Source organism: Notolepis coatsorum, assembly GCF_963971535.1.
Source record: "Notolepis coatsorum genome assembly, chromosome: 2".
NCBI lineage: Eukaryota > Metazoa > Chordata > Actinopteri > Aulopiformes > Paralepididae > Notolepis > Notolepis coatsorum.
In genome coordinates this window covers 115,994,788-116,022,154 of record NC_140166.1, presented here as the reverse complement: position 1 = coordinate 116,022,154, position 27,367 = coordinate 115,994,788, and the positions used below count along the sequence as shown (strand labels likewise).

Here is a 27,367-nt window from a genome sequence, read left to right as displayed (position 1 = left end):
CTCACACTTTTAGTTCGATTATCAATTACCTCTCGCACCTGTGGTGCGATTTAATTAGTTCCCCTGTGGCCTTTAAGTACCTGGCTCTTCCACTCTGTTCCTCTTGGGGTCGTGTTGTAACATGCCGTAACTTTCGGTATCATATTCTCTATCATCAAGACTCCTTCGGGAGGTCCTCTGTTCTGTCTATGCTGTTTTTATCTCCGGCGTAAAGATGTGCTCCAGCCTTCGCCTCCTGTCGCTGTTGCCTGAGGGAGAGACTGGACTGCGCTCCCTAGACTTCCACGGGAGGCATCCCAGTGATCCACTTCAGACCTCAGCGCAGCAGTCGTCCTGACGCACATCCAGACCTCCGCGCTGCAGACGCCCAGACACCATCCAGACCTCCGAGCTTGGCACGCTCCTCCGTACCAGCGCGCACTCCCAGCAGACGCGCATCATCCAGACCTCCGAGCTTGGCACGCTCCTCCGTACCAGCGCGCACTCCCAGCAGACGCGCATCATCCAGACCTCCGAGCTTGGCACGCTCCTCCGTACCAGCGCGCACTCCCAGCAGACGCGCATCATCCAGACCTCCGAGCTTGGCACGCTCCTCCGTACCAGCGCGCACTCCCAGCAGACGCGCATCATCCAGACCTCCGAGCTTGGCACGCTCCTCCGTACCAGCGCGCACTCCCAGCAGACGCGCATCATCCAGACCTCCGAGCTTGGCACGCTCCTCCACGCAGACGCACTCCAGATGCGTCTCTCTGTACCGGCGCGCACTCCAAGCAGTGGCGCACCACTCTGACCTCCGCTCGGACAGCTGGCTCCCCGGTGGCGACGCTCTCGCCCCGCTGCTGTTCCAGCGCTCTTTGCGCACAAACGTCTGGGTGAGTTTTTACTGACTGTCTTGATCAAATTCCGTTTTCGTGTGTTTCTATAACACTGAAGATTACCACCTTTTTAATCAGACAGTCACTCACCCAGCGTGTGCCTTTGTTTGTTTTCACTGGGATAATATTTTTGGACTTTACATCTCCCACTGTGTGTTTGTTTCACACCGAAGATATTATTCACATTGGATTGTTTTTTGGACTTCACTCTCACTGTGTAAACACGAAGATATTTTTCACTTGGGATTGTGTTTTGGAACATTTGCTCACTGTGTGTTTACTCTTTTCCAGTATGCAGCTCCTGCCCTCGTCCTGTTCCAAGGCCTTACCCTGTTTGTCCCCAGCCCGCCTCCGCGGGCCTCTGTCCCTTCTCCCCTTTCTAGTCCTCCCTGTCCAGTTCCCCCTAGTTCCTCCCTGTTCCTGACTTCCCTTGCCTTCCCCTTAGCCAGCTCGCCTCTTAAAGGCACTGTACCTTTCCCTTCTTGTTATTCCAGTATTTTGTGTTTCTCCCTTAAAGGGACAGTGCCGTTTTTTCCTTCTGTTTCAATAAATGCCCGTTTCTTGGCTTACCCTCATACCTGTCTTGTGTTGTGCGATTGGGGTCGGTTACAAACCATAACAGATCCACAATCATTTTCGAGATCGGATCTAGATTGACGGAACTACTGCAGCCTGAGTCGGGAGTGGTATTTTGCGCAATACCGTGTACTTTGCACAAGCCTCAAATACCGGCATGTAACTCGAGAACCGCTGAACGGACTTTGTCGGATTGTGTCGCTATCGACAGGCAACAAATAAGCCTTCAATTCAATATATATATTGTATTGCAAAATATACACACCCGAGCCACTAGGGGTCGCCAAAGTGCCGGTTGCAAAATATCCAAAAAACGTCCCATATGAGGGACGTTGCGGCTTACCGTTATTCTCATATTTTTATATTCAGAGTTAATTATATTCGTTACACTGTTTATTTTTTCTCATATTTTTATATTCAGATGTAATTGTATTGCATTTATTCATGTATTTCTACTATCACCCCACCCATACCTGTACTCCCCCCCCATGCTGCTATAATGCCCACATTTCCCCCTAGGGGATCAATACATGTGTTTTAATTTATAGGCCTCCTAAACTCACTGGTTTTCTAGATGATTTCGCTGAGCTTTCATCTGTTATTATGGTTCAGTATGATCGTATATGTATCCTGTGTGATTTTAACATTCATGTATGTTGTCCGTCATCAGCTTCGGTTATTGATTTTATTACACTATATGAATATTTTAATTTGGTACAGCACATAATTGGTCCCATGCACATAAAAGGACTCCCACACAGAAGTATACCCCTACACCTCCTCTCACCCTGGACTCCCACACAGAAATCTACCCCTACACCTCCTCTCACCCTGGACTCCCACACAGAAATATACCCCTACAACTCCTCTCACCCTGGACTCCCACACATAAATCTACCCCTATACACCTCCCCTGTCTTGGACTACATCAACTCCAACATCGACAGTGTCACCACCCTCGAATGGATTACTACATTCCCCACTCAGAAGCTGTGGATTAACGGAGAGGTCCGTTACATACATATCAACAGGATGGAGGTTGAGCTTAAAATTCCTCTGTGTCACAATCACATTTACATTTAGTGATTTAGCTGACGCTTTTAGCATGCATATATAGAATTAAAGCCATATTTGTTGCCTGTCGATAGCCGTTTCAGGCGAAGAAATCCGTTCAGCGGTTCTCGAGTTACATGCCGATATGTGAGGCATGCGCCGAAGTACACAGCAGACTTTTTATTTTTTCAAATACCACTCCCGACTCTCGAGCCTCTACCATTTGGCGATCTCGAAATTTATTGGACAGGGTTGTAACCAATGAGTAGGGCTTTCCAATGGTACTCCATGTGGGAATGAGCGAATCAGGTATCTAGGTGAAAAGTCACGAGGCAAAACTGGAAGAGAATTATCTGTCGAATGCATTGAAGTCTATGAGAAAATCGTTTCTATGGACCCATGGTGTTTTTTCAGCCATACCAATTTCTTTGGAAATACTACTTCTGGACTACTAACTACTACAGAAAAACGTGAGTAACAAGTTTTTCTACAACTCAAGTTCAGACCTATGTTACTCTATTTCATTAGCACTAAAAGTGAATTTTCTGTGTGCTATAAGTATAAAGTATAGTATTTTGGTTTGCAAAAAAAATATGCAGTCCTCAAAAACGAAAACTAAAATGCCCACTTTTGGGGGCAATTGTTAACTCATTGACCACCGGGAATTAGTCGGGCCCCGCTCTACCACTGTCACACTTTAAAAGATAGGAGTGCATCACCTTGTTTGTAGAGCTATAACTATATTCTATATTATAGCTATGGATACAATACTATGGCCCATTTGAGATCACCTATCTATCGTTCAATATGTGAAAAAGAATTTATTTTTCCATTTTCCGTTCCTGTGTTATACTGTGGTGAATATAAGTATGGTTTTAGAGCGGTCTAGGGTAATTCCGAAATGCTGAGTTATAGCCGTATACGTTAATTCCACTATGGACGTTGCCATTGCTTGCCTGTACACGCTATTATTCCTAAATCAAATCTATATCATAGGTATTATGTTCTGTCATGAATGCATGAAAGGGGGGGGGGTCGTTTCTGATTATTTGATTGTCAGTAACGGCATTCGTATTGAACATTAAAAACGCTTATCAGCCCGATTGGTATAAAAGCCTTGCAGGATCAAGCAAAAATTTACGTCAGATCGTCCTTACCTGATAATAATATTATAATATTCTAATTGTTTGATCGTCATCTGGTACATCCAATGTCCATTTGGTCCATGGCATAATCCACGACAACATTTGGATCGGGGATATTTGACACGCTTCAATGGAACCGGGAGAACTGCTCGGTTCGCCCGACAAGGGAAAATGAAACCGGAGACATTTGGCCGTTCCACAGGCCAATATACAAGGTTACAAAGGGTGCTTGATACCGCCGTCTAGCTGGATGCGGCCGGTATTGCACTTTGGCGACCTCAGACTCATTCCCTATGGTAACACCAAGGTCCCTGGATGAATAATGAATCAAAATATCGAATAAAAGGAAAAACGATCAAATAACGAGTATACTTGTTGTTGGCGTTCAACGATTGGCGCCCAATAACGAGTAAACTCGTTGTTGGCAGGAATGAGTTAAGAGGTTAATCTAAAGCAATTTACAGATAAGTATAAGTATAGTAGCATAGTAGTAAGGTACACTAATAGTAAAACGACAGTAAGAATGTTATTTATTTTTTATTTATTTATTTTATACTTCTTTTTGAAGAGGTGTGTTTTCAGTCGATGGTGGAAAATGGGTCAGGTTTCAGCTGTCCTGACTGTGGTGGGGAGTTCATTCCACCATTGTGGGGCGAGGACTGAGAATAGCCTGCTTAGTTTTGATGACCGCCAAGGAGATGGGATAGGAGTGGGTCTGAGGCAGCCAGAAGATGCAGCGCGTAGGGGTCTGGAGAGCATGTAGTTAGAGTGCTATTACTAGGTTTTTAGTGAGTTTTTCCTTACCTTCGCTGGGGTATGTCTGGGAGTGTTGTTTTGGATTTCATGATGTTTTTTTTGTTCTTGATTTATTGTGATGTTTCTTCTTGACTTGTTGTGCCCATGGGGACATTAATGTGTGATTGCAGGCTTTACAAATATTTTTGTATTTTTTTTGTATTTTTTTTTTGTATTATTTTTTAAACAAACACATAAACAAACATGACAACACAAGATTAGATATACAAGCATTAATTAACAGTGCACATCCAATGAAATCAACCATTTAGTTAAATGTCTTATACAAGATATACCCCTAATACCTGCTATCTAATACCATACACACTAAACCCCCCCCCCCCCCGGACCCCCCATTGGATAATCCATCCATTATCATCATCCATTACCAAATACATTTGATTTGATTTGATTTATGTGAGCGCTGTATCTAGGTGCAGTACTACACAGAGACACGGCTTCTGCGGGTACAGATGTTCCCAACGGCTGTTTCCCATGACAGCCCTCTTTATCCGTCAGCCCTGAGAGTGTCTCGGGAGGATACGGACGGCAGGGGAATGTGTCAGCAGGTAATCACAGTAAACAGTAATGTGTGAATGTACTGTAGAGGACTGCAGACGATGTGTACATCAGACCGCGACGGGACGCAGGCGGACGTCGAGGAATTTAAGAGGCGCGTCGGTAACACGTTTTCACTGCGATACTGATTATGAACCGCTCCGTGCATTGATCAGTTGTTAGATGCTGACAATGTCACTATAACTAACTCACTACCTACAGTAAATTACTAGGTAAGTAAGTAACTAAGGCTACGTTCAACACTGAAAGCCGTACTGCTCAAGTCTAATTTATTGCTCATATGTGGACATGTTCACATTATCTTTTTAAATGTGGCCAATAACAACTGACCCGCATGCGTAAATGAACAATAAAGAAGATGGACGTAAAATGTTTTGACAAATGTCAATCTAGAGTAACCTATCGAGAGTAAAAGTCGCATGAATATCATATGACTGTTCAGACTGAAGTCAAATTTCAAAAGATCAGACCTGTATCTGATTTCGGATCACATATGAAAGCGGTCCAAGTCAGAATTGAAAAGATCAGATCACTCACTCACTCACTCACTCACTCACTCACTCACTCACTCACTCACTCACTCACTCACTCACTCACTCACTCACTCACTCACTCACTCACTCACTCACTCACTCACTCACTCACTCACTCACTCACTCACTCACTCACTCACTCACTCACTCACTCACTCACTCACTCACTCACTCACTCACTCACTTACTCACTCACTCACTGTTAGACACTCTGCCCCTAGTGGCGGTTCTAAGGCATGGCACCTTAACTCCAGTCCAGTGACTATAGACCAGGGATCACCAACACTTCATATGACTCAGTACCGTGCTTAATCCGTGACCACTTGAAAGAGTTTGGCTTCAAAATGACATGTACTCTTACGGAATGATGAATACTACAGAATAATAAATGGTAAATGGACTGCATTTATATAGCACTTTACAACTTGTGCCTCACATTCACACATTTTCACACTGACAGCAGAGGCTACCATGCAAGTTGCCAACCTGCTCATCGGGAGCAGTTTGGGGTTAAGTGTCTTGCTCAAGGACGCTTTGACACGCTGCCGGGAGGAGCCGGAATCAAACCGGGAATCTTCTGATTACCAGACGACCACTTCTCAGACGGTCTTAGTTTTCCGATGCTCCCTGCATAAACAACTGTAGCAGCCTGAATATTCTACAAAGTATTCAGTAGTGCTAACTAACTGTTATTTTCTCTGTGTGTGTATAACGTGTGATTTACAGTGTTCCTTTGGATAGACTAACAGTGTTCCTTTGGATAGCTCGCCCAGTCTAACGACGAAGTGAGGTGCTACTCTTCTCCAGATGCAGTATGGATTACTAGCAATAACATTGCGCCTTTGTTTCCCTTTCTGGAGCGGTCTTTGCGTGGGACCGGTGGAGGTTGCCAGCAGGGGGTGGAGTGCAGTGGTGGCAGGCGGAGCAGTGGAGAGAAGCAAGCAATGAGGAAGAGGGAATCACCTGGAGGTGAGGGGAACAGGAAGCTCTCTTTGACATTGGACTTGGCCGTGAACGGTCGCCGCCACAACGGGAGGTGCTTTGGAATAGCCCCGTTGAAGAAGTGGAGGGGAGCCCCGCCGGAGCGAGCGACGGGTGATGAGACATACTTGCTAGTGACGGGTTATCCTAGAAGTATCCGTGATAGTGTGTGAGTAAGAGAAACCGAACCCAAGGACTAACGTCTAAGCTAACGAGACTAACGTCTAACGTTATCGGGTTATAGTAGTTACTGTGTGCGGTATATTAGCATGCCGCTAACGGCTCCGTCTGACTTGAGTAGACTACCGGGCGCGAGGCGCTGAAGAGACCGGTGGTGTAGCCAGCCACGTTGCGTTAACAGTATAACCGAATAGCAGGAGGGTGCGCCGAGACCCAAAGCTTAGCTGTGTTTAAGGTAGCACCAAGTATTAGCTCGTGCGACGGAAGCAAGTCAGCAACAGCAGCGGTGGACGGTTCCCAGACGGTACAGAGGACGCCTCTTCCCACCAGCAGAGGACGACATACAGCACGCTCTGCCCGCTAACCACTGCCTGCTGTTCGCCCAACCTGCTGGCTGTGCTCGCGGATTGCCGACGCCATCTTGTCATCCGGACTAGCGGTGACAAGAGTGGGTCCGCCATCTTGGCTAAGTACTAACAGTACCACGTGTGTATCAACAGCAACGTCCATTGAAGTGAACGCTAATCACCAGTGTCTAAGGGGTACCCCAAACAATTTAAGCCGGCTTAGGTTAGGTTTTCTTTGATAACGTGGGCCCACATTTATTGGTTATTTTTGTTATTGATTTATTGACTGTTTGATTCTGAGACTCCCAAAGTGTTTACGTTATATGCCTGGGTTCCCCCAGTACAAGCGGGGTGGTTTAATGTATTGAGCACTCGGTGCCTATGGTGGGAAGAGCTTCCCCTACATTGATTACAAGAGCACCCGGTGCCATATGAGTAAACATTAACGTTGTAATGTATAATCTGCCCAGGCTTCACTAAACATAGAGTTAATTGCGATCATTGTGTGTGTCTCTTTCTTTGAGTTCCATTTGCTATTTTATTCTCTGGATAAATATTGTGACGGCATAATTATTTAACCCTTACACCCCATTTACAGAATAGCATTTGAAGGGTCTATACAGGTGGTCAAGGAAGGGTACTGCTTAAAGGGAAGCCCAATAATACTATTGAACTGACAGTCACTGGGTGTGGGAGGGCTGTCGGATGTACTGAGGGAGTGAGGGTGTGTGGGGAGCTACTGCTGACTGCCTTGGAAGGCGAGGGAGACCAGAGTACCAGTCCCCAGGTTAGTAATTCCTGGGCCCCATCCACTCCAGCTGCAAGCCCTCCAGTACGACGTTCCGGGCCAAAGACGGGGGTACTTATAGGTCCAATACTATAGTATCCTACTACCCAGTGTCTGTGTACTACTACTCCCACAAGCAGGGATAATCCACCCTTCTACACAACCAATCAGTTTTCCACATTTCAATCAGAGGCTGGTAAATATGTTTTATTGTGTAAAGCTGCTGGTGCCTCTGGGAGTCAGTGGACATTTTTTGTATAGCTATTGTGACAGATCACCTCCCCCCTCGTTGGGCTACGTGAAGGAGAGATATATCTGTCACTTAGGTAGATGATGAGGACTGATGTAGCACACCTGCACAGCATTTAGGCACATCCACCTCACACGCACACACACACTAGTTGATTAGTGCTGATATAGTACACCTGCACATAATTAGTAGAGACACACCCCACGTGCACTCACAAGCATCTCACACAGTACATTAACCCGAGAGGAACAGAGTTTAGTTGAGCGGAGTTTTGTGTTGGAGTATTGGAGTAGAGAGAGTGATAGTATTGTTCAGAGTTGCGACGGTGAGAGGAAGTAGAGGAGAGGAGATAGCGTGATAGGTGTTCTTTGTTGACGACCCCTGTAACGGCTGAGATCCCCCCCTGTGTACTGACGTTGTTTGGACCGGACGACGACCCTGAACCGTGAACAATCCCTCTTTCTGTCGGCGAGCCTGTTTTGTGTTATTGACCCCGGAACGGAACCAGACCATTCTATTGCTTTATCATCCTGTTTTTTTCGCCTAATCAATAAATACTTGTATTGATTGATATTGCTCGTGTGGACCATTTGTTTGTATTTGAACCGTGGCGAACCTGCATCCTATCAGGTTCGTCACACTATTTTGAAATAATAGTTCAAAATATAAATTTCCGAACCATCCGAGTAGCCCTGAATGCTCGCACTGCTGCTTACAACTCGGGCCATGCATCAGGAATATAAGTATAAGAATATAAGTATAAGGCAACAGCTTTTTCTTTTTAAACGGTAGCATTTTCAGTAACAGTGGTGCTTAAACTACTAGTATCCTATCAGAATTAAAATGGTGCATCACTTGCAAATATTGACTGAGGGTAACCCACCCCATATCTATTAGTGCTTAAGGCTCAGACTTTTTCCAACACCTACATAAGCTGCTGCAAAGCTATACGCAAATAATACATATATATTATTTTTATTTTTAAACTGTAGCATTTTAGAGCAACAGTGATGCTTAAACAGATAGTGACCTGTCAAGAGTTAAAATGGCACATCACTTGTGTATACTGACTGAGGGTAGCCTACCCCATAGCCTCTATTAAAAATATTCTTACATTCATCTATTGGCTCTTAAGGCTCAGTCTTATAAATTCCTATTCGACCTTGAACTTCACCTTGACCTTAATATGGCCAAATCATACATCTACGGATATGGAAAACGCTCATCTTTCCAATGGCAGTGTTAAATCTGGATTTAGTAATTTCCTCACGGTTTTACGATAAAATAGATATAATTAGCATTTTTCCGATAAATTCTTATTTTCGGTAAATCTTAAAAACATCGGTAAAAATGAAAATATACACTTTGACTGCTGTTTTGATAGGGTTAAGGTCTTTACTCTTGGCTACATTTGAAAACACAACATTAACCTCTTAACATCCACATGTGGGCCCTCTTGAGGATGATTTGCGACGCGCCACTTTGCCGACCACTAGCGGCTCGGGTGTGCATTTATTTTAATAGAATATATATATAGAATAGAATGTGCGCACATAGCGGCACTTTGCCCTCGTCTGTCGGCTCCGGGCTGCGTTTTCGCCAATCAACCAATACATTGTTGGAAAGTTGAATTTGCCGCCTTTCGATCATCACCACACTTAACCTATTGCGTGATTCTGGTGAGCGTCATTTGACAAGCCATATGAATGGCAGCGGACGGCCATATTGGATATTCATGCCGAATCTTTACTGGTACACACATTTGAAAAACCTTTATAAATTATTCATTTTGTGTGGGATTTTTTATAAACTTTGGACCTGTACTACATAAGACTTCAGGCTATGGAACCATTATGTTTTCCAGCTCCTACCTCTCATATGGAACTTAAAAACAGGCATCTGGCAACCAGTAAAAGAATACAAGTACACAAAACCTTTACTTCAGTGTGTTCAAAACTCTGCTACTCTATTTCATTAGCACTCAAAGTGATTTTTATTTATTGTGTAAAAAACCTCAGAATGTTTCCTTTCAAAAGAGACCAGACTCATGCATGTGCTATAAGTATAAAGTATAATAAATAGCAAATTACTATGAGTATGCAATCATCAAAAACAAACAAAAGAATTGCCCCATCTTTGCCCGATACTTAAGACGTTAAATGTGATTCTGGGACTCTGGAAAGCAGATTACCAAATTGTTAGTGGTTGTTATCTACAGTATTAACTACAGCGGTCCAATTTAGAATTTTATTTTGAAATCGAACACATCATTACAGTTCAAACATTTAATATTTCACCAGGTTCTAACAAAAGTTTAAACTTTGATTGAAAAGTGGAAGCACCTGCCTCAATTATGTGTTTAGATTACTGATCCTCCATCCTTATTTGTGCGTGTGTGTGTTTATCTGTATGCATGCGTGTGTGTGTGTGTGTGTGTGTGTGTGTGTGTGTGTGTGTGTGTGTGTGTGTGTGTGTGTGTGTGTGTGTGTGTGTGTGTGTGTGTGTGTGTGTGTGTGTGTGTGTGTGTGTGTGTGTGTGTGTGTGCGTGCGTGTGTGTGTGTGCATGCAAATGTGTGTATCTGTGTGGTGATGTGTACAGTATTTACGTACATACAATCACTTTCTGACATCTCTCACTGTCTCCCTTTATCTTCTCTCTCTCCTTCTCTGTCTCTCCTTATCTGTCTCTGTCTCTCTCTCCATCTGTCTCTCTCTCTCACTGTCTCCCTTTATCTTCTCTCTCTCCTTCTCTTTCTCCTTCTCTGTCTGTGTCTCTCTCTCCTTCTCTGTCTGTCTGTCTGTCTGTCTGTCTGTCTGTCTGTCTGTCTGTCTGTCTGTCAGCGAAGAGTGAGGACATATACAATTAAGACAATGATTGCTTAGTCTCACATAGACAGACCTCTCTTCACACTGCATTAGCACTGTGCAAGTGCAGGAGTCTTCCAGAAACCATTATCAATGTGCACTAATGACAAAGATGTTCAGGGTTGTATGTATTAATCAACCCAGTCACGATCGTCTAGGTTGGCAAAAGTCGTAAAAGTATCCCATCATGAAACATTAGGTAACTAAGACATAAAGCTATGGTGGACATTATAGACAACCAGGAGACATTAAGCTAAGGTGGACATTGGATAACTAAGACAGAAAGGCTATGGTGGACATTAGATAACTAAGACTGAAAGCTAAGGTGGACATTAGCTAACTAAGACAGAAAGCTAAGATAAACATTAGACAACCATGAGACAGAAAGCTAAGGTGGACATTAGCTAACTAAGACAACAAGCTAAGGTGGTCATTAGAAAACCAGGAGACATAAAGCTAAGGTGGACATTAGCTAACTAAGACAGAAAGTGTGAGGATTGGTCCGTTACCGCACGCTTCCAGGTACCAATTACCTTCACGCACCTGAAGTGAGTCCAAATCAGCTCGGTGGAGCCCTTATATACTCTGGTGTTCCGAACGTTCTGTGTCGGGTCGTTTTGGGCTTACCACTAGCTGCTGCTTGTTTTCTTCCCATGTTGTACCTTGTCTGTTTTCTCCAGGACGTCTATGGAAGTCGCCGCTGTTGCTTCTCTCTGCCATCCGTTGGATCTGTGCCTCGTTGCCCGCTTTGCGCAATTGCGCCTTGGTGAGTTTTGGATAACGTACTTTTTTGGATGCTCTGTTTTTTCTCGCATTTTTCTGGACTCGGGACCAATCTGTTTTTTGTGTGTTTTCGGTAAACACTGAAGAGGAGTTGCTTGTGTTAGTACTGGACTCAGCTAAATGATAAGGGACTGCTTCTTATTCCAGACCAGGCACGTGCACACATAGAGGCCAAGGGGTGCCTGAGCACCTGCCTTTTTGAGCCTCATCAAAAAAGTGCCCTTTTTTTTTTTTTTTTTTTTTTTTTACCGTTAGATAGATAGATGGACCATAGAAATGGACTATTTTATTGTATCTTCCTAATAATAATTAGAAGAAGAAAGAGGGGGAAGGGATACCACTTATTTTGCTTGATTACAGACAGATTACAGACTTCTGAATGATTGTATTGTACCCATTCTGCAATCTGTTAATAACATTTTCAATCAATCAATCAGGTGAAAGGAGTCAATATCCCCCAACTTGTGGGAAGCGAAGATGGGACAGTGTTTGTCCGAAGCTACGACTGGCAGACACATTTGGGTGGCTTCTTCAAAAGGTTCCCACAGATAAAGAAATACCAGCACTTCAGGTAATTGTCTATATTTTATTGTATATTGTATATATATTTTATCATAATAAAATAAGTAGAAGAAAGCAGGAAGCCGGACCAGCACACTCAGGTTTTCGCAGCCGAATACAGACATGTTTCGGAACAGGTGTTCCTTCTTCAGTGTATTATTATTATTATTATTATTATTATTATTATTATTGTTATTATTATTTTTATTTTTTTATTTTTATTTTTTACGAATGAGGAAATGTTTTCCTCCTGTTTTTTCTGTTCTTATCTTAGAGAATTTTGGTTTGCAAATATTGCAATAGGCTAATTTACTTAGCCCTATTAGCTATGATGAAGAAGGTTTATTTTGTTTCTGGTAATCAATGTACGAAATGTGTTGACATGGATGCTTGACTCACAGTGTCCTGGAGGCTGGGACCAGTGTTTTCTTTACGAAATAGACAATATTTTAAATGTGTTCTTTATTCTATTACAGCTTCGATGCCAGCAGACCTGGCATGGTGACGGCGAAATTACACCGTGATGATGCTGAACCATTCGAGTTTCAACTGCTGAAAGACCCAAAACGCTACCCGACCATCTCCAATTTTCCAGTGATACCCCCACCCGGTCTGGACAATGACAGGCAGAATTATCTTTTTAAGGAGATAAGACAATACTGTTCTGATGCGGGAAAAGACATCACATGCCCGCGACCAACGTCTACAGCACCTCAGAACAAGACTGTACGATGTTAGATACCCTCAAGACCAACGTCTACAGCACCTCAGAACAAGACTGTACGATGTTAGAAGACCCAACACACACAAAGATACAGATAAGTGCTGAGATCACACACACACACACACACACACACAGATGGACCCTGCATCCATACACTGTAGACATTGACTTTTATTTTATCTTCCTAAAATTGTTTATTTTTTATTGTGATGTTACCTACTAAGATAAGATGATCCTTTATTAATCCCCTTGGGGAAATTCTGGTGTCAAAGCAGCATGGGGGGGGGGGGGTACATAGAAATGGACTATTTTATTGTATCTTCCTAATAATAATTATTGTTTATTAATTGTGCACTGTTGAGCTATATAACGCTGTCTGTATAATGACAATAAAGACTCTAGAAATATTCTATTCTATTTAATTTTATTAAAGCACTTTGGTTTGTGCTTAAGCTCCTGTCTGTACAAGCTGGCAGAAGACGAGCCAAATTAACTTCAATTAATATCTGAAACTACTAACCTTCATACCATCTTTTACTAGTATCCATCTTACTACTACTACCTACTATGCTAATAATGTCTATAGCTCAATACAAACAAGAGAATGAAGATCGGGTCCTGAGGAGAGATAACTGCCATGGCAGCACTTAATTATGTTAATGCTATTCAGGTGAGGGGCGTTGCTGGAGGGGGTTTGTTGACGCCCAGTTGAAACTGTCTGAAGTGTGAAAAGTTGCCTTCCTTTGAGACACCTTTTCACCTCTTAGGCAATCTAGAACACAGCCAGTTTTAGAAGTTATAATTGGGCACATCGTGTTCAAAACATTCTCAGATGTCAACATATGACACATCATTTGAAAGCTTAGATTCTGTACTTTAGCAATCTGGAATAATCTGAAAAATGAAAATGTAGAGATCTGGCATAAAGCGCTGTGAGGTGACACATATAGACTGCCCTTCCAACTGAAACATTTCAGGATAGAATCAAAATATTAGGTAAAGAGAGAGAGAGATGCCCCATATTCCATTGCAGTTTGCACGGCCTCCTCAGCGTGCCTCTCCGCGGACCTATATATTTTATGCATAGCGTGGGTGGTGGTGATGATGATGATGATAGAAACCGCTGTTGAATGCTGGTATTACACTCACTGAGGGACACGAAGAAGTCAAGTCCGATGGGATTTGGGAATCTCAAATAGAAATCAGGATTGGAATAAAAAATGCATTTATATTAAACAATACAGAATATACAGCACTTCTTGGGGTCTGTAGGGTAAGCACTTATTCCCTCCCCCCTGAACATTTATGGAGATGTATGGGCCTTTTAAGTCAGTGATAAAAGTGTCTTTCAAGGATAAGTGAGCTCCTGCACTTATTATTATAGTTCAATATCCAATATTTGATCACCAAAACCCCCCAAAAAGCATAAAAAGGGGGCCCCCCGCCCGAAAAGGGCGCTTTAAAAATCGTGCTCGCGCGCTACGCGCGCTCGCATAATATACACACACACGTGTAGTGCCCTTTTCAGCCTTTGAGCACCTGCCCCTCTAAATTCCTGTGCACGTCCCTGTTCCAGACGCTCGTTTGTTGACTTTCTCTCTCTCTCTGTTCCTTCCCGAGCGGATCTACAAGTAGCTGCAGAGCCGCAGAGTCAGAGGCGCAACGCCACAGTGCCGTCTCTGCTCAGAGCCAAGCTGCAGAGCCGCAGACAACTCTGCCCAAGAACATTCTCCCCTTGTGCTTTCTGTTGTTTTTTTCTGTTTCTGGAAATAAATACGCCCTGGTTTTTGGCTAACTCTGAACTACCTGTCTGTGCCGTGCTGTTGGGGTTGTTAACAAACCATAACAGAAAGATACAGTGGTAGTTCAAATCCCAGCTTGATAGACTGACATTGTATGAGTGTGTCCAGTTTGTTAGACAAGCACATGTCCTCACTCTTCAAAAATATTTGTTGTTTACAACTGTGAGTCTAGAATATAACAACATTGAAATGAAGGAGGACTGGAAGAGCACTGCAGGAATAGATAGCAGCTGGGATTTCATGCACATAAATACTCCGATCTTCAACCTGTTTCCATGCTGGAGTTCCTTCCAACCTGCCCCCGAGGTAGGAGCTGTTAATACTCATGTTAGACCTATAATCTGGCCTTATTACCATCTTCAAACCCTCAGTCAGTAAAACTGCTTTTTAAAAGCCATAACTGTGCCAAGAATTAAGTTGTTTTCTCACAACCTACCATCCAAACATCAGCCGTATATATAACACTTAAGAATTAATATATGATCGAGGATAGTGCAATGCATGTTTGTGAATGTAAACAACTATCTCCATATGAGACTAGAAAACTGAAACATACAACATTTAAATACACATGTGTACATGTGTGAAGTTGATTAAACGGAAGGTTTTGTAGATACACATGCAATTTGAAATATTATTATAGAATATAGAATATCAGGCCTATAAATTACCTTATTATAGCGAACTTGCACATCTATGGATCGGGCCAAATCTACTCTTTCCAATGCCAGAGTTCAATTTGGATTTAGTATCACCAGGCGTGCATGGAGAACCGATAATGAAATCTACTGTATGTACAGTTCCATTCTTATAATGGATATGGCTCCGCCATTTTGGATCGGAATGCAACGCTGATGGTTGCTAAACATTCACAGAAGGTAGACACACTAACTGCCCTCCAATCTATGCCAATAACGTTCAGTTTTGTGATATAGAATCCTGGGCAATAAGATACATTTAAAAAATTCATACACAAGTCATTTGCTTGCAGGAAGCTAGAATCGGCTGGGTATTGTAGCTTTTTGAAATGTAAACGCTCATTGAGAGCTCTGGATGCCCTCTCCTCATATGATTACATTCGGCAACGTTTAGCAAATTCAAAATGGCGGATATTCACAAAATTATAAACACATTCCATAAACTAAAATCTCACTAATAACACTTTAACCTATTGGTAAACAAACGTATTGCTGAAAATATACACTATGACTGCTGTTGTGACATGGTTAGGGTCTTTACTCTTGGATACAAAAAAGAAAAAAAAGAAAACCCTACTTAATGTCATACAGTCTGGAGAGATTGATTTATGCCATGATGTCATTTGCAGTCCGCCAATGGACCGCTCGGGCTAAAGAGGTTAAGCTTTCAGATATATGTGACCTGACCATTCCCCTATCCACAACAACACTACTCCTGAATGATATCTCCCAGCTGCCGGCTCCCATACAACAAAAAAGACTAATTTTAGCAGGAGTTACAGCAGCCAAAAAACTGATAGCCATGAGATGGAAACAACCCGAAAAACATATAATGATCAATTGGGCAGAAATGTCTTTTGTAATGTCTGTGACAATATAATTTTTATTTTATATTCTGTTTTTATTGTTTTTATTATTTCAATTTTATCTCTATATGGGATAGGATGTTTTGGGCCCTTATGAGTTTGGTGGTTTGCGGTCTCGGGCTGGTGGGGCCCCCTGGTTCGGGGTATCGGGGGATGGAGTATTAAAGAAAAGAGACTCACTGGTGCGCTGGACTCGGGGGTGGGGACCGTAGAGGTCGGGACAGGGGTGGATGGGGGCTCGGGATATTTCACTGTTCTTCATTTTATATCATTTATACTGCTTTATTGATACATTTAATTGTATTTAATTTAATTGTCCTGGGTATTATTATTATTATTATTATTATTATTATTATTATTATTATTATTATTATTATTATTGTTATTGTTATTATTATTATTATTATTATTATTATTATTATTATTATTATTATTATTATTATTATTATTATTATTATTATTATTATTATTATTATTATTATTATTATTATTATTATTATTATTATTATTATTATTATTACTGTATTGTGTTGTGTCTTGTTATATGTGGAAATGAAAAAACGAAAATAAAAATGTTATCACCTCGAGGCGCAGGTATTCATTCTGCTCCTTGGAGACCAGGCTGAGGACGGTACTGCTGTGTTTACGGGTTCGGATCAGGACTTGAACCCACGTCCTGCGGGCCGGCAGCTGTGAGGACAGCTGGAAGTGCACATGACTGCGCCCGTCGAAGGAATACTCAGGAACCTCTGTCATTTAAAGACACAGAGAGCAAGATGCACACACACACCCCACACACACACACACACACACACACACACACACACACACACACACACACACACACACACACACACACACACACACACACACACACACACACACACACACACACACACACACACACACACACACACACACACACACACACACACACACACACACACACACACACACACACACACACACATTTGAAATGTTTATTTATGTCCACGTAAACAGAAGTACAAGGAGGCCTCATACAAAGGACATAAACAATGCGAGTGCAATCAGAAAATTATGAAGAACAGTCAGGTACAAGGTGCATGGACGGCAGAATCATGGGTAAAGGTAACAGCGCCTCCTCCAAATTGAGCGGCTTCCTTAATTGCTGATACTGAGCAGTACCTGGCTAACTGCTTGGCCTTCCTTTTGGGGAGACCGGCTATTTGTAGGCCCCTCACAACCAACTTGTGCACATGCCCTAGGCTGCCAAAGATAAAAACTAGGAGTTTACATCTGTAGCCTAGCTGTGAGATGGTCTGCTGTAGCTGTTGGTATTTCAACACTTTGGTTAGGAGGGCTTCTTTTAAGCTGTAATCAAAAGTACAGCCAACCTCAAGAATGGACACCTCCCTAAGGTGTTCATTTACCACAAATACATCAGGGGTGTTAGCTGTAATACTAGAGAACATGGAATCATTATTGCACAGGTTGAACATGCTTGGCTTCACAGTATGCTTATACAGTGTGATGGAGGACCTAAAAATAAGAGAGATATCTTTCGCTATCAAATCTACTATTCTGTCATGCCTACTTATGTAGAGGCCCCTGTATACATGGCAACCATTTAAGATGTGGGACATGGTTTCAGCTATTTGGTTATTGTAATGATGAATACAGTGAGGAGCATGACTGCCTGGAAACCAGATGGAGAGATTCAGTTTAGATGGTAAGACCTGTAATCTCGCTTTCAGAGTAAAGATAACAATGCACTCATCTATGGCAACATTTTTTAACACAGAATGAGAGACAGAATGGTCCGCAGCAGGGAGACACGCAATCTTCCCCTGCAGTCTCAACTCAGTCCATTGTTCCCACTGTCTATGTTGTTGTGCCCACAGGAGGCGACCTCGGGCATTAGTCAGTGGAAGTTGGTGATCCATTCCACACACAGACATAGATGCTCTGACTGAGATACAGTACTGGGGTCAGATATAATATTCTCTGAGACAGCCACTGCCTCAGAGTTAGACCCCACCCACTCCAGGGTAACATCAGCCCAGCAACACATGTCATTAAGGTCCGGCCAGTCTGACCACACACCGAAGCCAGGAGAGCGACTGTCCAACCTAGCAAGAGATGTAATTACATACACACAAAAATACACACACACATACATACGCACACATGCACAGAAGTGTGCATCTACAGGTACAGTAATGCACATGCACATGCACATACACACATAATAACACAGACATACACAGGTGAACACATAGACATACACACACAAACTCTCGTGTCTACCCTACTCTGCCTCCCTCTCAGCCTTTCTACTGTCTCAATAAAAAACCATCTTCTGTGTCTCTCCTACTCTGCCTCCCTCAGTCTTTCTACTGTCTCAATAAAGAACCATCTTCTGTGTCTCTCCTACTCTGCCTCCCTCAGTCTTCCTACTGTCTCAATAAAGAACCATCTCTTCTGTGTCTCTCCTACTCTGTCTCCCTCTCAGCCTTTCTACTGTCTCAATAAAGAACCTTCTCTCCTGTGTCTCCCCTACTCTGTCTCCCTCTCAGCCTTCTTACTGTCTCAATAAAGAACATTCTCTCCTGTCTCCCCTACTCTGTCTCCCTCTCAGTCTACCTACTGTCTCAATAAAGAACATTCTATCCCGGGTCTCCCCTACTCTGTCTCCCTCTCAGCCTTCCTACTGTCTCAATAAAGAACCTTCTCTCCCGGGTCTCCGCTAGTCTGTCTCCCTATCAGCCTTCATACTGTCTCAATAAAGAACCTTCTCTCCTGTGTCTTCTCTACTCTGTCTCCCTTTCAGCCATCCTACTGTCAAATATGTTAATAACACACCAAACTCTTCCACCCAAAAGCATAACATTGGACATATTGTATATTGTTCATCTCTTGCTACATGTAGTTGTTGTTGCCCAGAGCATCGGTATGCTAAGTGGAAGTGTTCATATGAAACATTTTAATCAGTTGGCAACACTCGGGTGAAGTGCTTCTGAGCTGTTGTTGCTAGGTGACTAGAGTTTAACAATTTTGAACTCTACTCAGCGATCTGAGTTTGCTAGACAAAGAAGCCAGGGCTGAAAAGTCACATTATCTTTGGACACACAGCCTACGTTTAGAGAAGTCTGTTGTTTTTTTACCAGAAGGTTGGCGGTTCAGTCCGTGGACTGGCAGGAGTAACAACTACTGCTGAAGTGTCCTTGAGCAAGGCCGTAAAGGCACGCTAAAGCTCATGTGAAGCTGCTTGTTGGCCAAAAGTGGAAGACCGTGGTTGTACTGATCAGCTGCCAGGAGTGGAGAGTGTGAAGCAGGGCACTTTCCCAGCCGAACAAATTTTCTCCAGATAAATAAAGGTTAAAACGTTTTTAAATGAATAAATAACCTCATAATATAAGATAAAATATCCCTTCATTGATCCCCTTGGGGAAATTCAGGTGTCATAGAAGCATGGGGGGGAGGTGCGAGGGGAGGTACATGTATGAGCTGGGTAATAAATGGTAAATGGTGCATTTATATAGCACCTTTTATCCAAAGTGCTTTACAATTTTGTTCCTCACATTCACCCATTCACTCACACATTCACACACCGACGGCAGAGGCAACCCTGCAAGGTGGAGATGTGAGGTGTTGGGAATCGGTCCTGAGAGCGGCTGAGAGGAAGTATAGAAAGTCATGCCTCACTGGTGACACCACCACCTACCACAACCTCTTGTTAGCTTTCTCCAAAACCATTACTACCATTACAACTAGGGCTGCACGATTAATCGTAAAAAGAATCGCGATCTCGATTACAACCATCATCTTTCTCTCCCATTACAGATGCAGAGGCCTCGACACTGGTAACATTGACTACATGCCAGCTGGACCCAATACCCTCCCCACTCCTCCAGACCATAGCACCATACATCCTCCCTGGACCTGTCGGCAGCCTTCGACACGGTCAACCATCAGATCATCCTCGCATCCCTCACAGGAATGGGAATGGCTGGCTCTGCACTGGCATGGCACCTACCTCGACGACCGCTCCTACCAAGTATCTACCTACTTCGGATGGGCGTCGCCCAGGCCCTTGGACCCCTCCTCTTCTCCCTCTACACCAAATCTCTGGGTAACATTATCACGTCTCATGCTTTCTCATATCACTGCTATGCCGATGATACTCAACTCTTCCTCTCCTTTCCTCCCTCAGATATCCATGTCAGCCTGTCTGTCCGAGATCTCCACCAATGACGACCAACCACCTCAAATTTAACATAAGCAAAACAGAATTGCTTCACCTGCCGGCCAAATCCTCCCCGCTGACCAACCTTTCCATCACAGTGGAAAATGTAGCCGTGGCCGCGTCCTGGACTGCCAAGAACCTTGATGTTGTCCTTGACGACCAGCTGAACTTCTCCACTCACATCGCCGCACCAACCATAACCTGCAGATTCCTACTGAGCAGCGTCAGTCCTCACTCCACAATGGTAGAATGAACTTCCCACCACAGTTAGGACAGCCGAAACCCGACCATTTTTTTTGGCTTACTCTCTAGAATGGTAGATCTCGGATGAGCATACAACATTCCAATAAGAGAACAAAACCTGTCACCGAAACCAAAGCGCTGAAGGACACTGAACATATAATTCCATTCGATCTGGTCGAATGCCTTTTCAGCGCCAAGTGATATGATCGATGTTTAGTCATTTCCGAATATTAGAAAAGGCAAGCCTGCCAGGAATGAATCCCGTTTGGTCGGAATGGACAAGAGATCCGACATGCTGAGCCAACCTAGTGGCCAACACCTTGGCAACTGTCTTCTGGTAAAAATTTTACAAACTTATAGGCCGGAACCCTGCTGGATCCGTCCTATCCCTACCTTTCTTGAGTAAACGGCACACATTCGCTTCGTAGAGGGAGTCAGGGAAGAAATGATTAATGATAGAATGTTGAATCATTCTAAGAAGTAGAGGGGCCAAAATATCACTGTAAGCTTTATAAAGCTCCGCTCCATACCCATCCGGGCCAGCGGCCTTCCCACTAGGGAAAAACTTTATTGCACTTGTTATTTCCTGCAGGCTGAAATCAGCATCTAGCTCATCCCTTGCCTCATCACTAAGCACTGGCATGTCAATATTGTACAGGAAGTTCTCAACCTCAGAGTCTGGAGCATGGCATCTAGAGGTATAAAGGCCAGTATAGAATTCTTTAAAACGGTAATTTATGTCTTTGGGGTTAGTCAGCAAGCTGCCCGAGGTAGATTTGATATTGTGAATTGCCTGGCTGGCCTGTACACCCCTCAGCTGCCTAGCCAACAGGAGGAGGGTACTAACCTGCTTGCCCAGAATAGAATTGTATTCATACTTCAATTTAAAAATATTATTTCGGTCCATTTGGGATTGTGATAGTCTGTTAACCTGCTCCAGGGAGGGAAGCCGTGCCTCAATTTCAGCCAATCGCTTACGTCTTTCTCTCTTTCCAAAGGCTTCATATACGATATAATGTGCCCTCTCAATACCACCTTAAGAGACTCCCACAGACAGTGTAGCGTCGGAGACATCACCGGTATCATTAGTCTCCATAAACTCAATGAGTCGAGATCTCATTTGATCCCGAAATGCTTTCTCCGAGAGCAAAGAGGGGTTGAAGCGCCAAATGTATCGCGTCTGTGGCAGTGCCAGCTTTACCAACATAGTGATTGGAGCATGATCGGAAATAAGGATGCTATGATATTTTGTTTGCAGCACGCTAGAGATAAATTTTGCATCAACAAGAAAATAGTCTATTCTTGTATACGATTTGTGGATGTGGGAAAAAAAAGAATAATCCCTGTCTGTAGGGTGCTGCAATCTCTATATGTCAACTATGTTCATAGAACGCATTCAATTGTTTAGTACTCCAACGGAATTAATGGTCGGAGGCGGACAAGTGGACGTACGATCAAGATAGGGATCTAGATAGCAATTGAAATCTCCTCCTAAAATCAAGTTGGTGGTATTCAGATCAGGGATTATGTCAAATATTTTACGAAAAAAGTTTGGGTCATCAATGTTAGGACCATAAATATTCAGGCATGTTAGCGAATTAATGACATATCTGCCTCTGGGGTCGGAGACTACCATGGACATTTGAAATGGGACAGATTTACTAAATAAAATAGCAACCCCTCTTGCTTTCGAAGAAAAAGCAGATTGGTACACTTGTGACACCCAGTGCTTCCTCAGGCGCATCTGTTCTGTTGGAGCTATATGGGTCTCTTGTAAAAATATAATAATGTTTTCAAGTGAGCAAATACTTTTCCCCTTTCAACTGCACTACAAAATCCTTTAGTGTTCCATGACACCATCGTAATAGGCTTCTCACCCCCCGATATATTAACCCCTTGCGTCATCATGACCAGGGACGTGCACAGGACTTTAGAAAGGCAGGTGCCCTAGATGATAAAAGGGCATGAATTAATAAATGCAATGCGAGCGCGCATAGCGCGCGAGCGCGATTTTTGGGGTTAATACAACAAGTCTATGGTACGTTCAGTTTCACCGATAGATGTCACCAAAACTACATAGTGTCCCTTTAATAACACAATATGCGCTCCAGACCAACAGCTGTGGGAGAGAGAGAGAGAGAGAGAGAGAGAGAGAGAGAGAGAGAGAGAGAGAGAGAGAGAGAGAGAGAGAGAGAGAGAGAGAGACCGACCGACCGAGACCGCATTAACTACCTTGTTTATAAACTGATGACTAACTAACTACTGATGATAAACGGGGCTACCGTGGACAGGGTGAGCAGCTTCAAGTACCTGGGGGTCCACATCTCAGAGGACCTGACATGGTCAACACACATAAGCACAGTAGTAAATAAGGCGAAACAGCGTCTCTACCACCTGAGACAGTTAAGGAAGTTCAGAGTATCGGGGAAGATACTCCAGTCCTTCTACTCAGGAGCTGTAGAGAGCATCCTGACCGGAAACATCACTGCCTGGTATGGAAACAGCACGGCACAGGACAAGAAGGCCCTACAGAAAGTGGTGCGCTCAGCCGAGCGTACCACGGGTATTGCACTACCCCCCCTGCAGGTTCTATACAACAAGAGGTGCAAATCCAGAGCCTGCAGGATAATGAAAGACCCTCACCACCCCAATAACAGCCTGTTTCAGCTGCTGAGGTCAGGCAGACGCCTGCAAATCTCAGCTACTAGGACAGAGCGGTTTAGGCTCAGCTTCTTCCCCCAGGCCATCAGAGCCATGAACAATGTACATTGAGTGCTCAGAACATTGAACTGTCCACACACAAGCACACATGAACACACACACGACACGCACACTGTGCACGCTCACACACGAGCAGCCACTTAACACTTTAGCATGAGCGGGCACACACTCAGGCCGCACGCACCCTCACTTATTGCCAAAAGGAAAGGCCACTTTAAATTAGTATTAGCAACAGTAACAGTGTATTGCACTACTATTACTACTACTGTTAACTGCCAACTGTTACCCGTCATTGCACAAATTTATTGTTACCTGCTACCTGTTATTGCACAATTTTATTGCACACATTTTTTGTATTGGATTCTATTATATGTTATATGTTGTACCAATTGCACATCGTTGTGGGCAAGACCACCCGCATTTCATTGTATATCCGTATGCCGTGACAAATAAAACTCTTGACTTGACTTGACTTGACTTGTTTAGTTGAAACGTGGTCCAGGTCAGGAGGGCTTGATGAAGTATTATGTCCACTGTCCCACAGTCACACACTGTTGTCTTGATGTATATCCACTGTCCTCCAGACTGCATCCAGCCAAATAGCTTATTGTTAGCACTGTAGCTTTGTTGTTGTCAAACTTGTCACCACACAGTCCTGACATTCACGAAGTCAAAAACTAATAATAGTGCTTGCCGATTGGTGCTAAGAACAGCAGGGCGGGTGCAAGCCGTGTGACGTAATTGGCAGACTCGACTGTCAATCAAAATTATTCTGTTAGAGAGAGAGAGAGAGAGAGAGAGAGAGAGAGAGAGAGAGAGAGAGAGAGAGAGAGAGAGAGAGAGAGAGTATGCTACGTGATTTTCCAGGCAGCAGCAGACAGGGAGGGGCTGGGGAGGGGTGATTTGGCGACGTGTTTTTGGAAGGACCTATTATTTACAAGAGGGGTGGCATTTCTCTTTCTTTACCTAATATTTAGATTCTATCGTGACATCTTTCATTTGGAAGGGCAGGGCAGTATATCTATATGTGCAACAGTAAAAAAAAAAAAAAAAAAAAGAGGGTGGCATAAAAAGGGCACTTTCTAATGAAAAATGAAAAAGGCAGGTGCCCGGGCACCCCTTCACCCCTATGTATGCATGTGTATGATCATGACCAAGTGATAACAATCTTAATACAAACAGCATGGCATATTAAGTATATTTTAATCCATTGATCATCCACCTTATTGAAAGAAACGTCACATCGTAATAAAGGCTGGCAACATAATAACCCCCCCCCCCCACCCCACCACCGCCGCTTACCAAAACTGAACGGCAAAACCGCCATATACTCACAAAGACAGCTGGGCAAAAGAAAAGGCATCGCATTGCACCGGTTAACGTTAGTTACATAGACAGCTGTCCCTCCACAATTTGGTGGATGAAAATAATAAAGTGTTCACACGTGTCTTATGTTGAATAGTCAACAGATCAGCTTGAGGCCGCCAGCTTGGGACCATGTCCATCAGTTGAGAGTCTCGGAAAGGCGCACAGCCTCCTCTGGGGTGCCAAACATCTTGACAGTAGAGTTGTGCTCGACGCGCAACTTGGCTGGGAAGCATAGGTGTATTTCACATTTGCCTCTTGGAGGGTCTTCATCACATCACTAAAGGCTCTGCGCTGGGTCATCACCTCCGCTGTATAATCAGGAAAAATAAACACTCTGGATCCTTTGTAGTAAAGAGGGCCATGCTCGCGGCTGAGACGCAGGACCCGGTCCTTGTCTTTGTTGTGGTGCATCTTGGCGATAATGGTGCGTGGTTTCTCCCCCTCAGCGGGCTTGGCTAGCAGGATACGATGGGCTCTGTCCAATTTAATTGGCTTGGTGAGGTTTTCACTGCCAAGTAGTTGCGAGACCAACTCGCTCACAAAGTCAGTAGGCTTTCCCTTCTCTTCACCCTCTTTGATTCCCACAAATTTAAGGTTCAGCCTGCAGGACCGTCCCTCTAAGTCCTTGAGCTTAGCCCTGAGTTCCTTGTTTTCCATCCGTAATGACTTTTGGGATTCTTCCAGGACTTTCAGATGCGCATTGTGGTCGTTCACTGTCATTTCTATCCCTGTCACTAGCTGCTCGCACTGTTCTGCTCGAACTGCAGGGATGCCAAATAGGGGTGGGAATCACCAGTTTCATCATGATACGATACGATATCGATTCTTTGGACAACGATACGATATTTGCCGATATCACCCGATATCACAAAGTCTCTCACGATACAATACGATACGATTAGATTCAGGTGCCTGCGATCGATATGAGATGATATCATATGCCCATTTAACACAATCAGTAACATTTAGATCAACAAAAAAAGGTAATGAAAATATCATTTGACATTTGTATTTTTGAGCTCTTCCAGACATTTAAAGGAAAATCAATCTATTGTTTTATACAAATAGACCTCCTGTTCACTGTAAAGTGCCACGTTTTTATATATTGAGCTTTAAACTTTAAGCTACATTTTTTGGAACTCAAAACTCACAACCTCCCTCTCCCAAACCGTTCCTACAACAATTTGTTGATGTTGCATGATCATGTATAGGCCTACATTTATTATGTATTATATTGTTTATGTTTAAATAACATTTAAACATCAAACTCCTCTGACCTCATCTGGTCTTTCCAAAGACGCGCGCACACACACACACAGAAAGGAGAATGCTATGCTGTAACGTCTACACACACGAGCTACTGCTGTTGTTCTTGGGCGGATATGAGACTCGCCACAGGATTTTCAAAATAAGAGTATCGATATGAATCGATCTTATTACATCGCATCGATCCGATTCGATTGTTGATAATTACATCGATGTATCGATCTGGATGATGTATTCGTCCCACCCCTAATGCCAAAGTGGTTTCAAACTTGTCCAAACGGGATGTGATAGAGACCCGAGTCTCATCCATCGCTTGCTTCAGATTCTTACCCTGGCTTTAAATTGCATCCAGAATAGCAGCTCTGGCAGTGTCGTCGATGGTTGGGCTGCTGCTTGCCTGTCTCGTAATGGCCATGCCTGTGTGTCGTTTGCCAGATGCGGTTACCTTCTCTTTGTTTGACCCCTTCCCACCGGTAGATTCCATATATTCTCGACTTTCCACAGCGGTAGTGTTATATTTAGTCTTATAATACTTTTGAAAGCAAACTGTTACAAAAACGTGTGTTTTTTATACAAAATAATAAGTTGAGGAGGGAGCTCAGAAAAATGTGACTACTCCATTCACCGCTCACTAGCCCCCCCCCCCCCCCCCCCCCCCCCCCCCACTCGTTCAGATTACCAGACGACCAGTCTACCTGAAACTTTCAGATTACCAGACGACCGCTCTAGCTTGAAGCTCCATATTACCAGACGACTGCTCTACCTCAAACCATTAGATTACCAGATGGCCGCTCTACCTCAAGCTTTCATATTACCAGACAACCACTATACCTTTTGAGCCATGTAGCCCTACAGGGCATGTAATCACTGCAGTGTAATAATCACAACACAACAAGACTTACCCTCTTCACACTGATGCCCTGTGTATCCAGGAACACACTGACAGCTGAATGAGCCCCATTCCCCATGGCAGCGCCCCCGGTGTCCACAGGAGGGATTGCCCATGTTGAGGCAGCTGCTGTCAGTAGTCAGACAGCCTGGGGAGCTGGACTGGGAATCAGCAGGAGAGCCCAGGTCATACAGCTAAAGGAGATGAGATGAGGAGAGAGGAGGGAGAAGGAGGAGGACGAGTGTATAGAGG

At 43.6% G+C, this 27,367-nt stretch overlaps 1 protein-coding gene across 1 annotated transcript in view; it reads right to left on the bottom strand.

Moving 5' to 3' along the window:
* LOC311223493 (neural-cadherin) overlaps nt 1-27,367 on the bottom strand; it is a gene marked incomplete at both ends in the record, with an annotated part of 1,556,546 nt that overhangs the window by 123,861 nt on the left and 1,405,318 nt on the right. Inside the window, 2 exon segments of the mRNA XM_084308277.1 lie at nt 16,983-17,149; nt 27,129-27,309. Of these exon segments, the coding sequence (XP_084164403.1) occupies nt 16,983-17,149; nt 27,129-27,309 (348 nt within the window).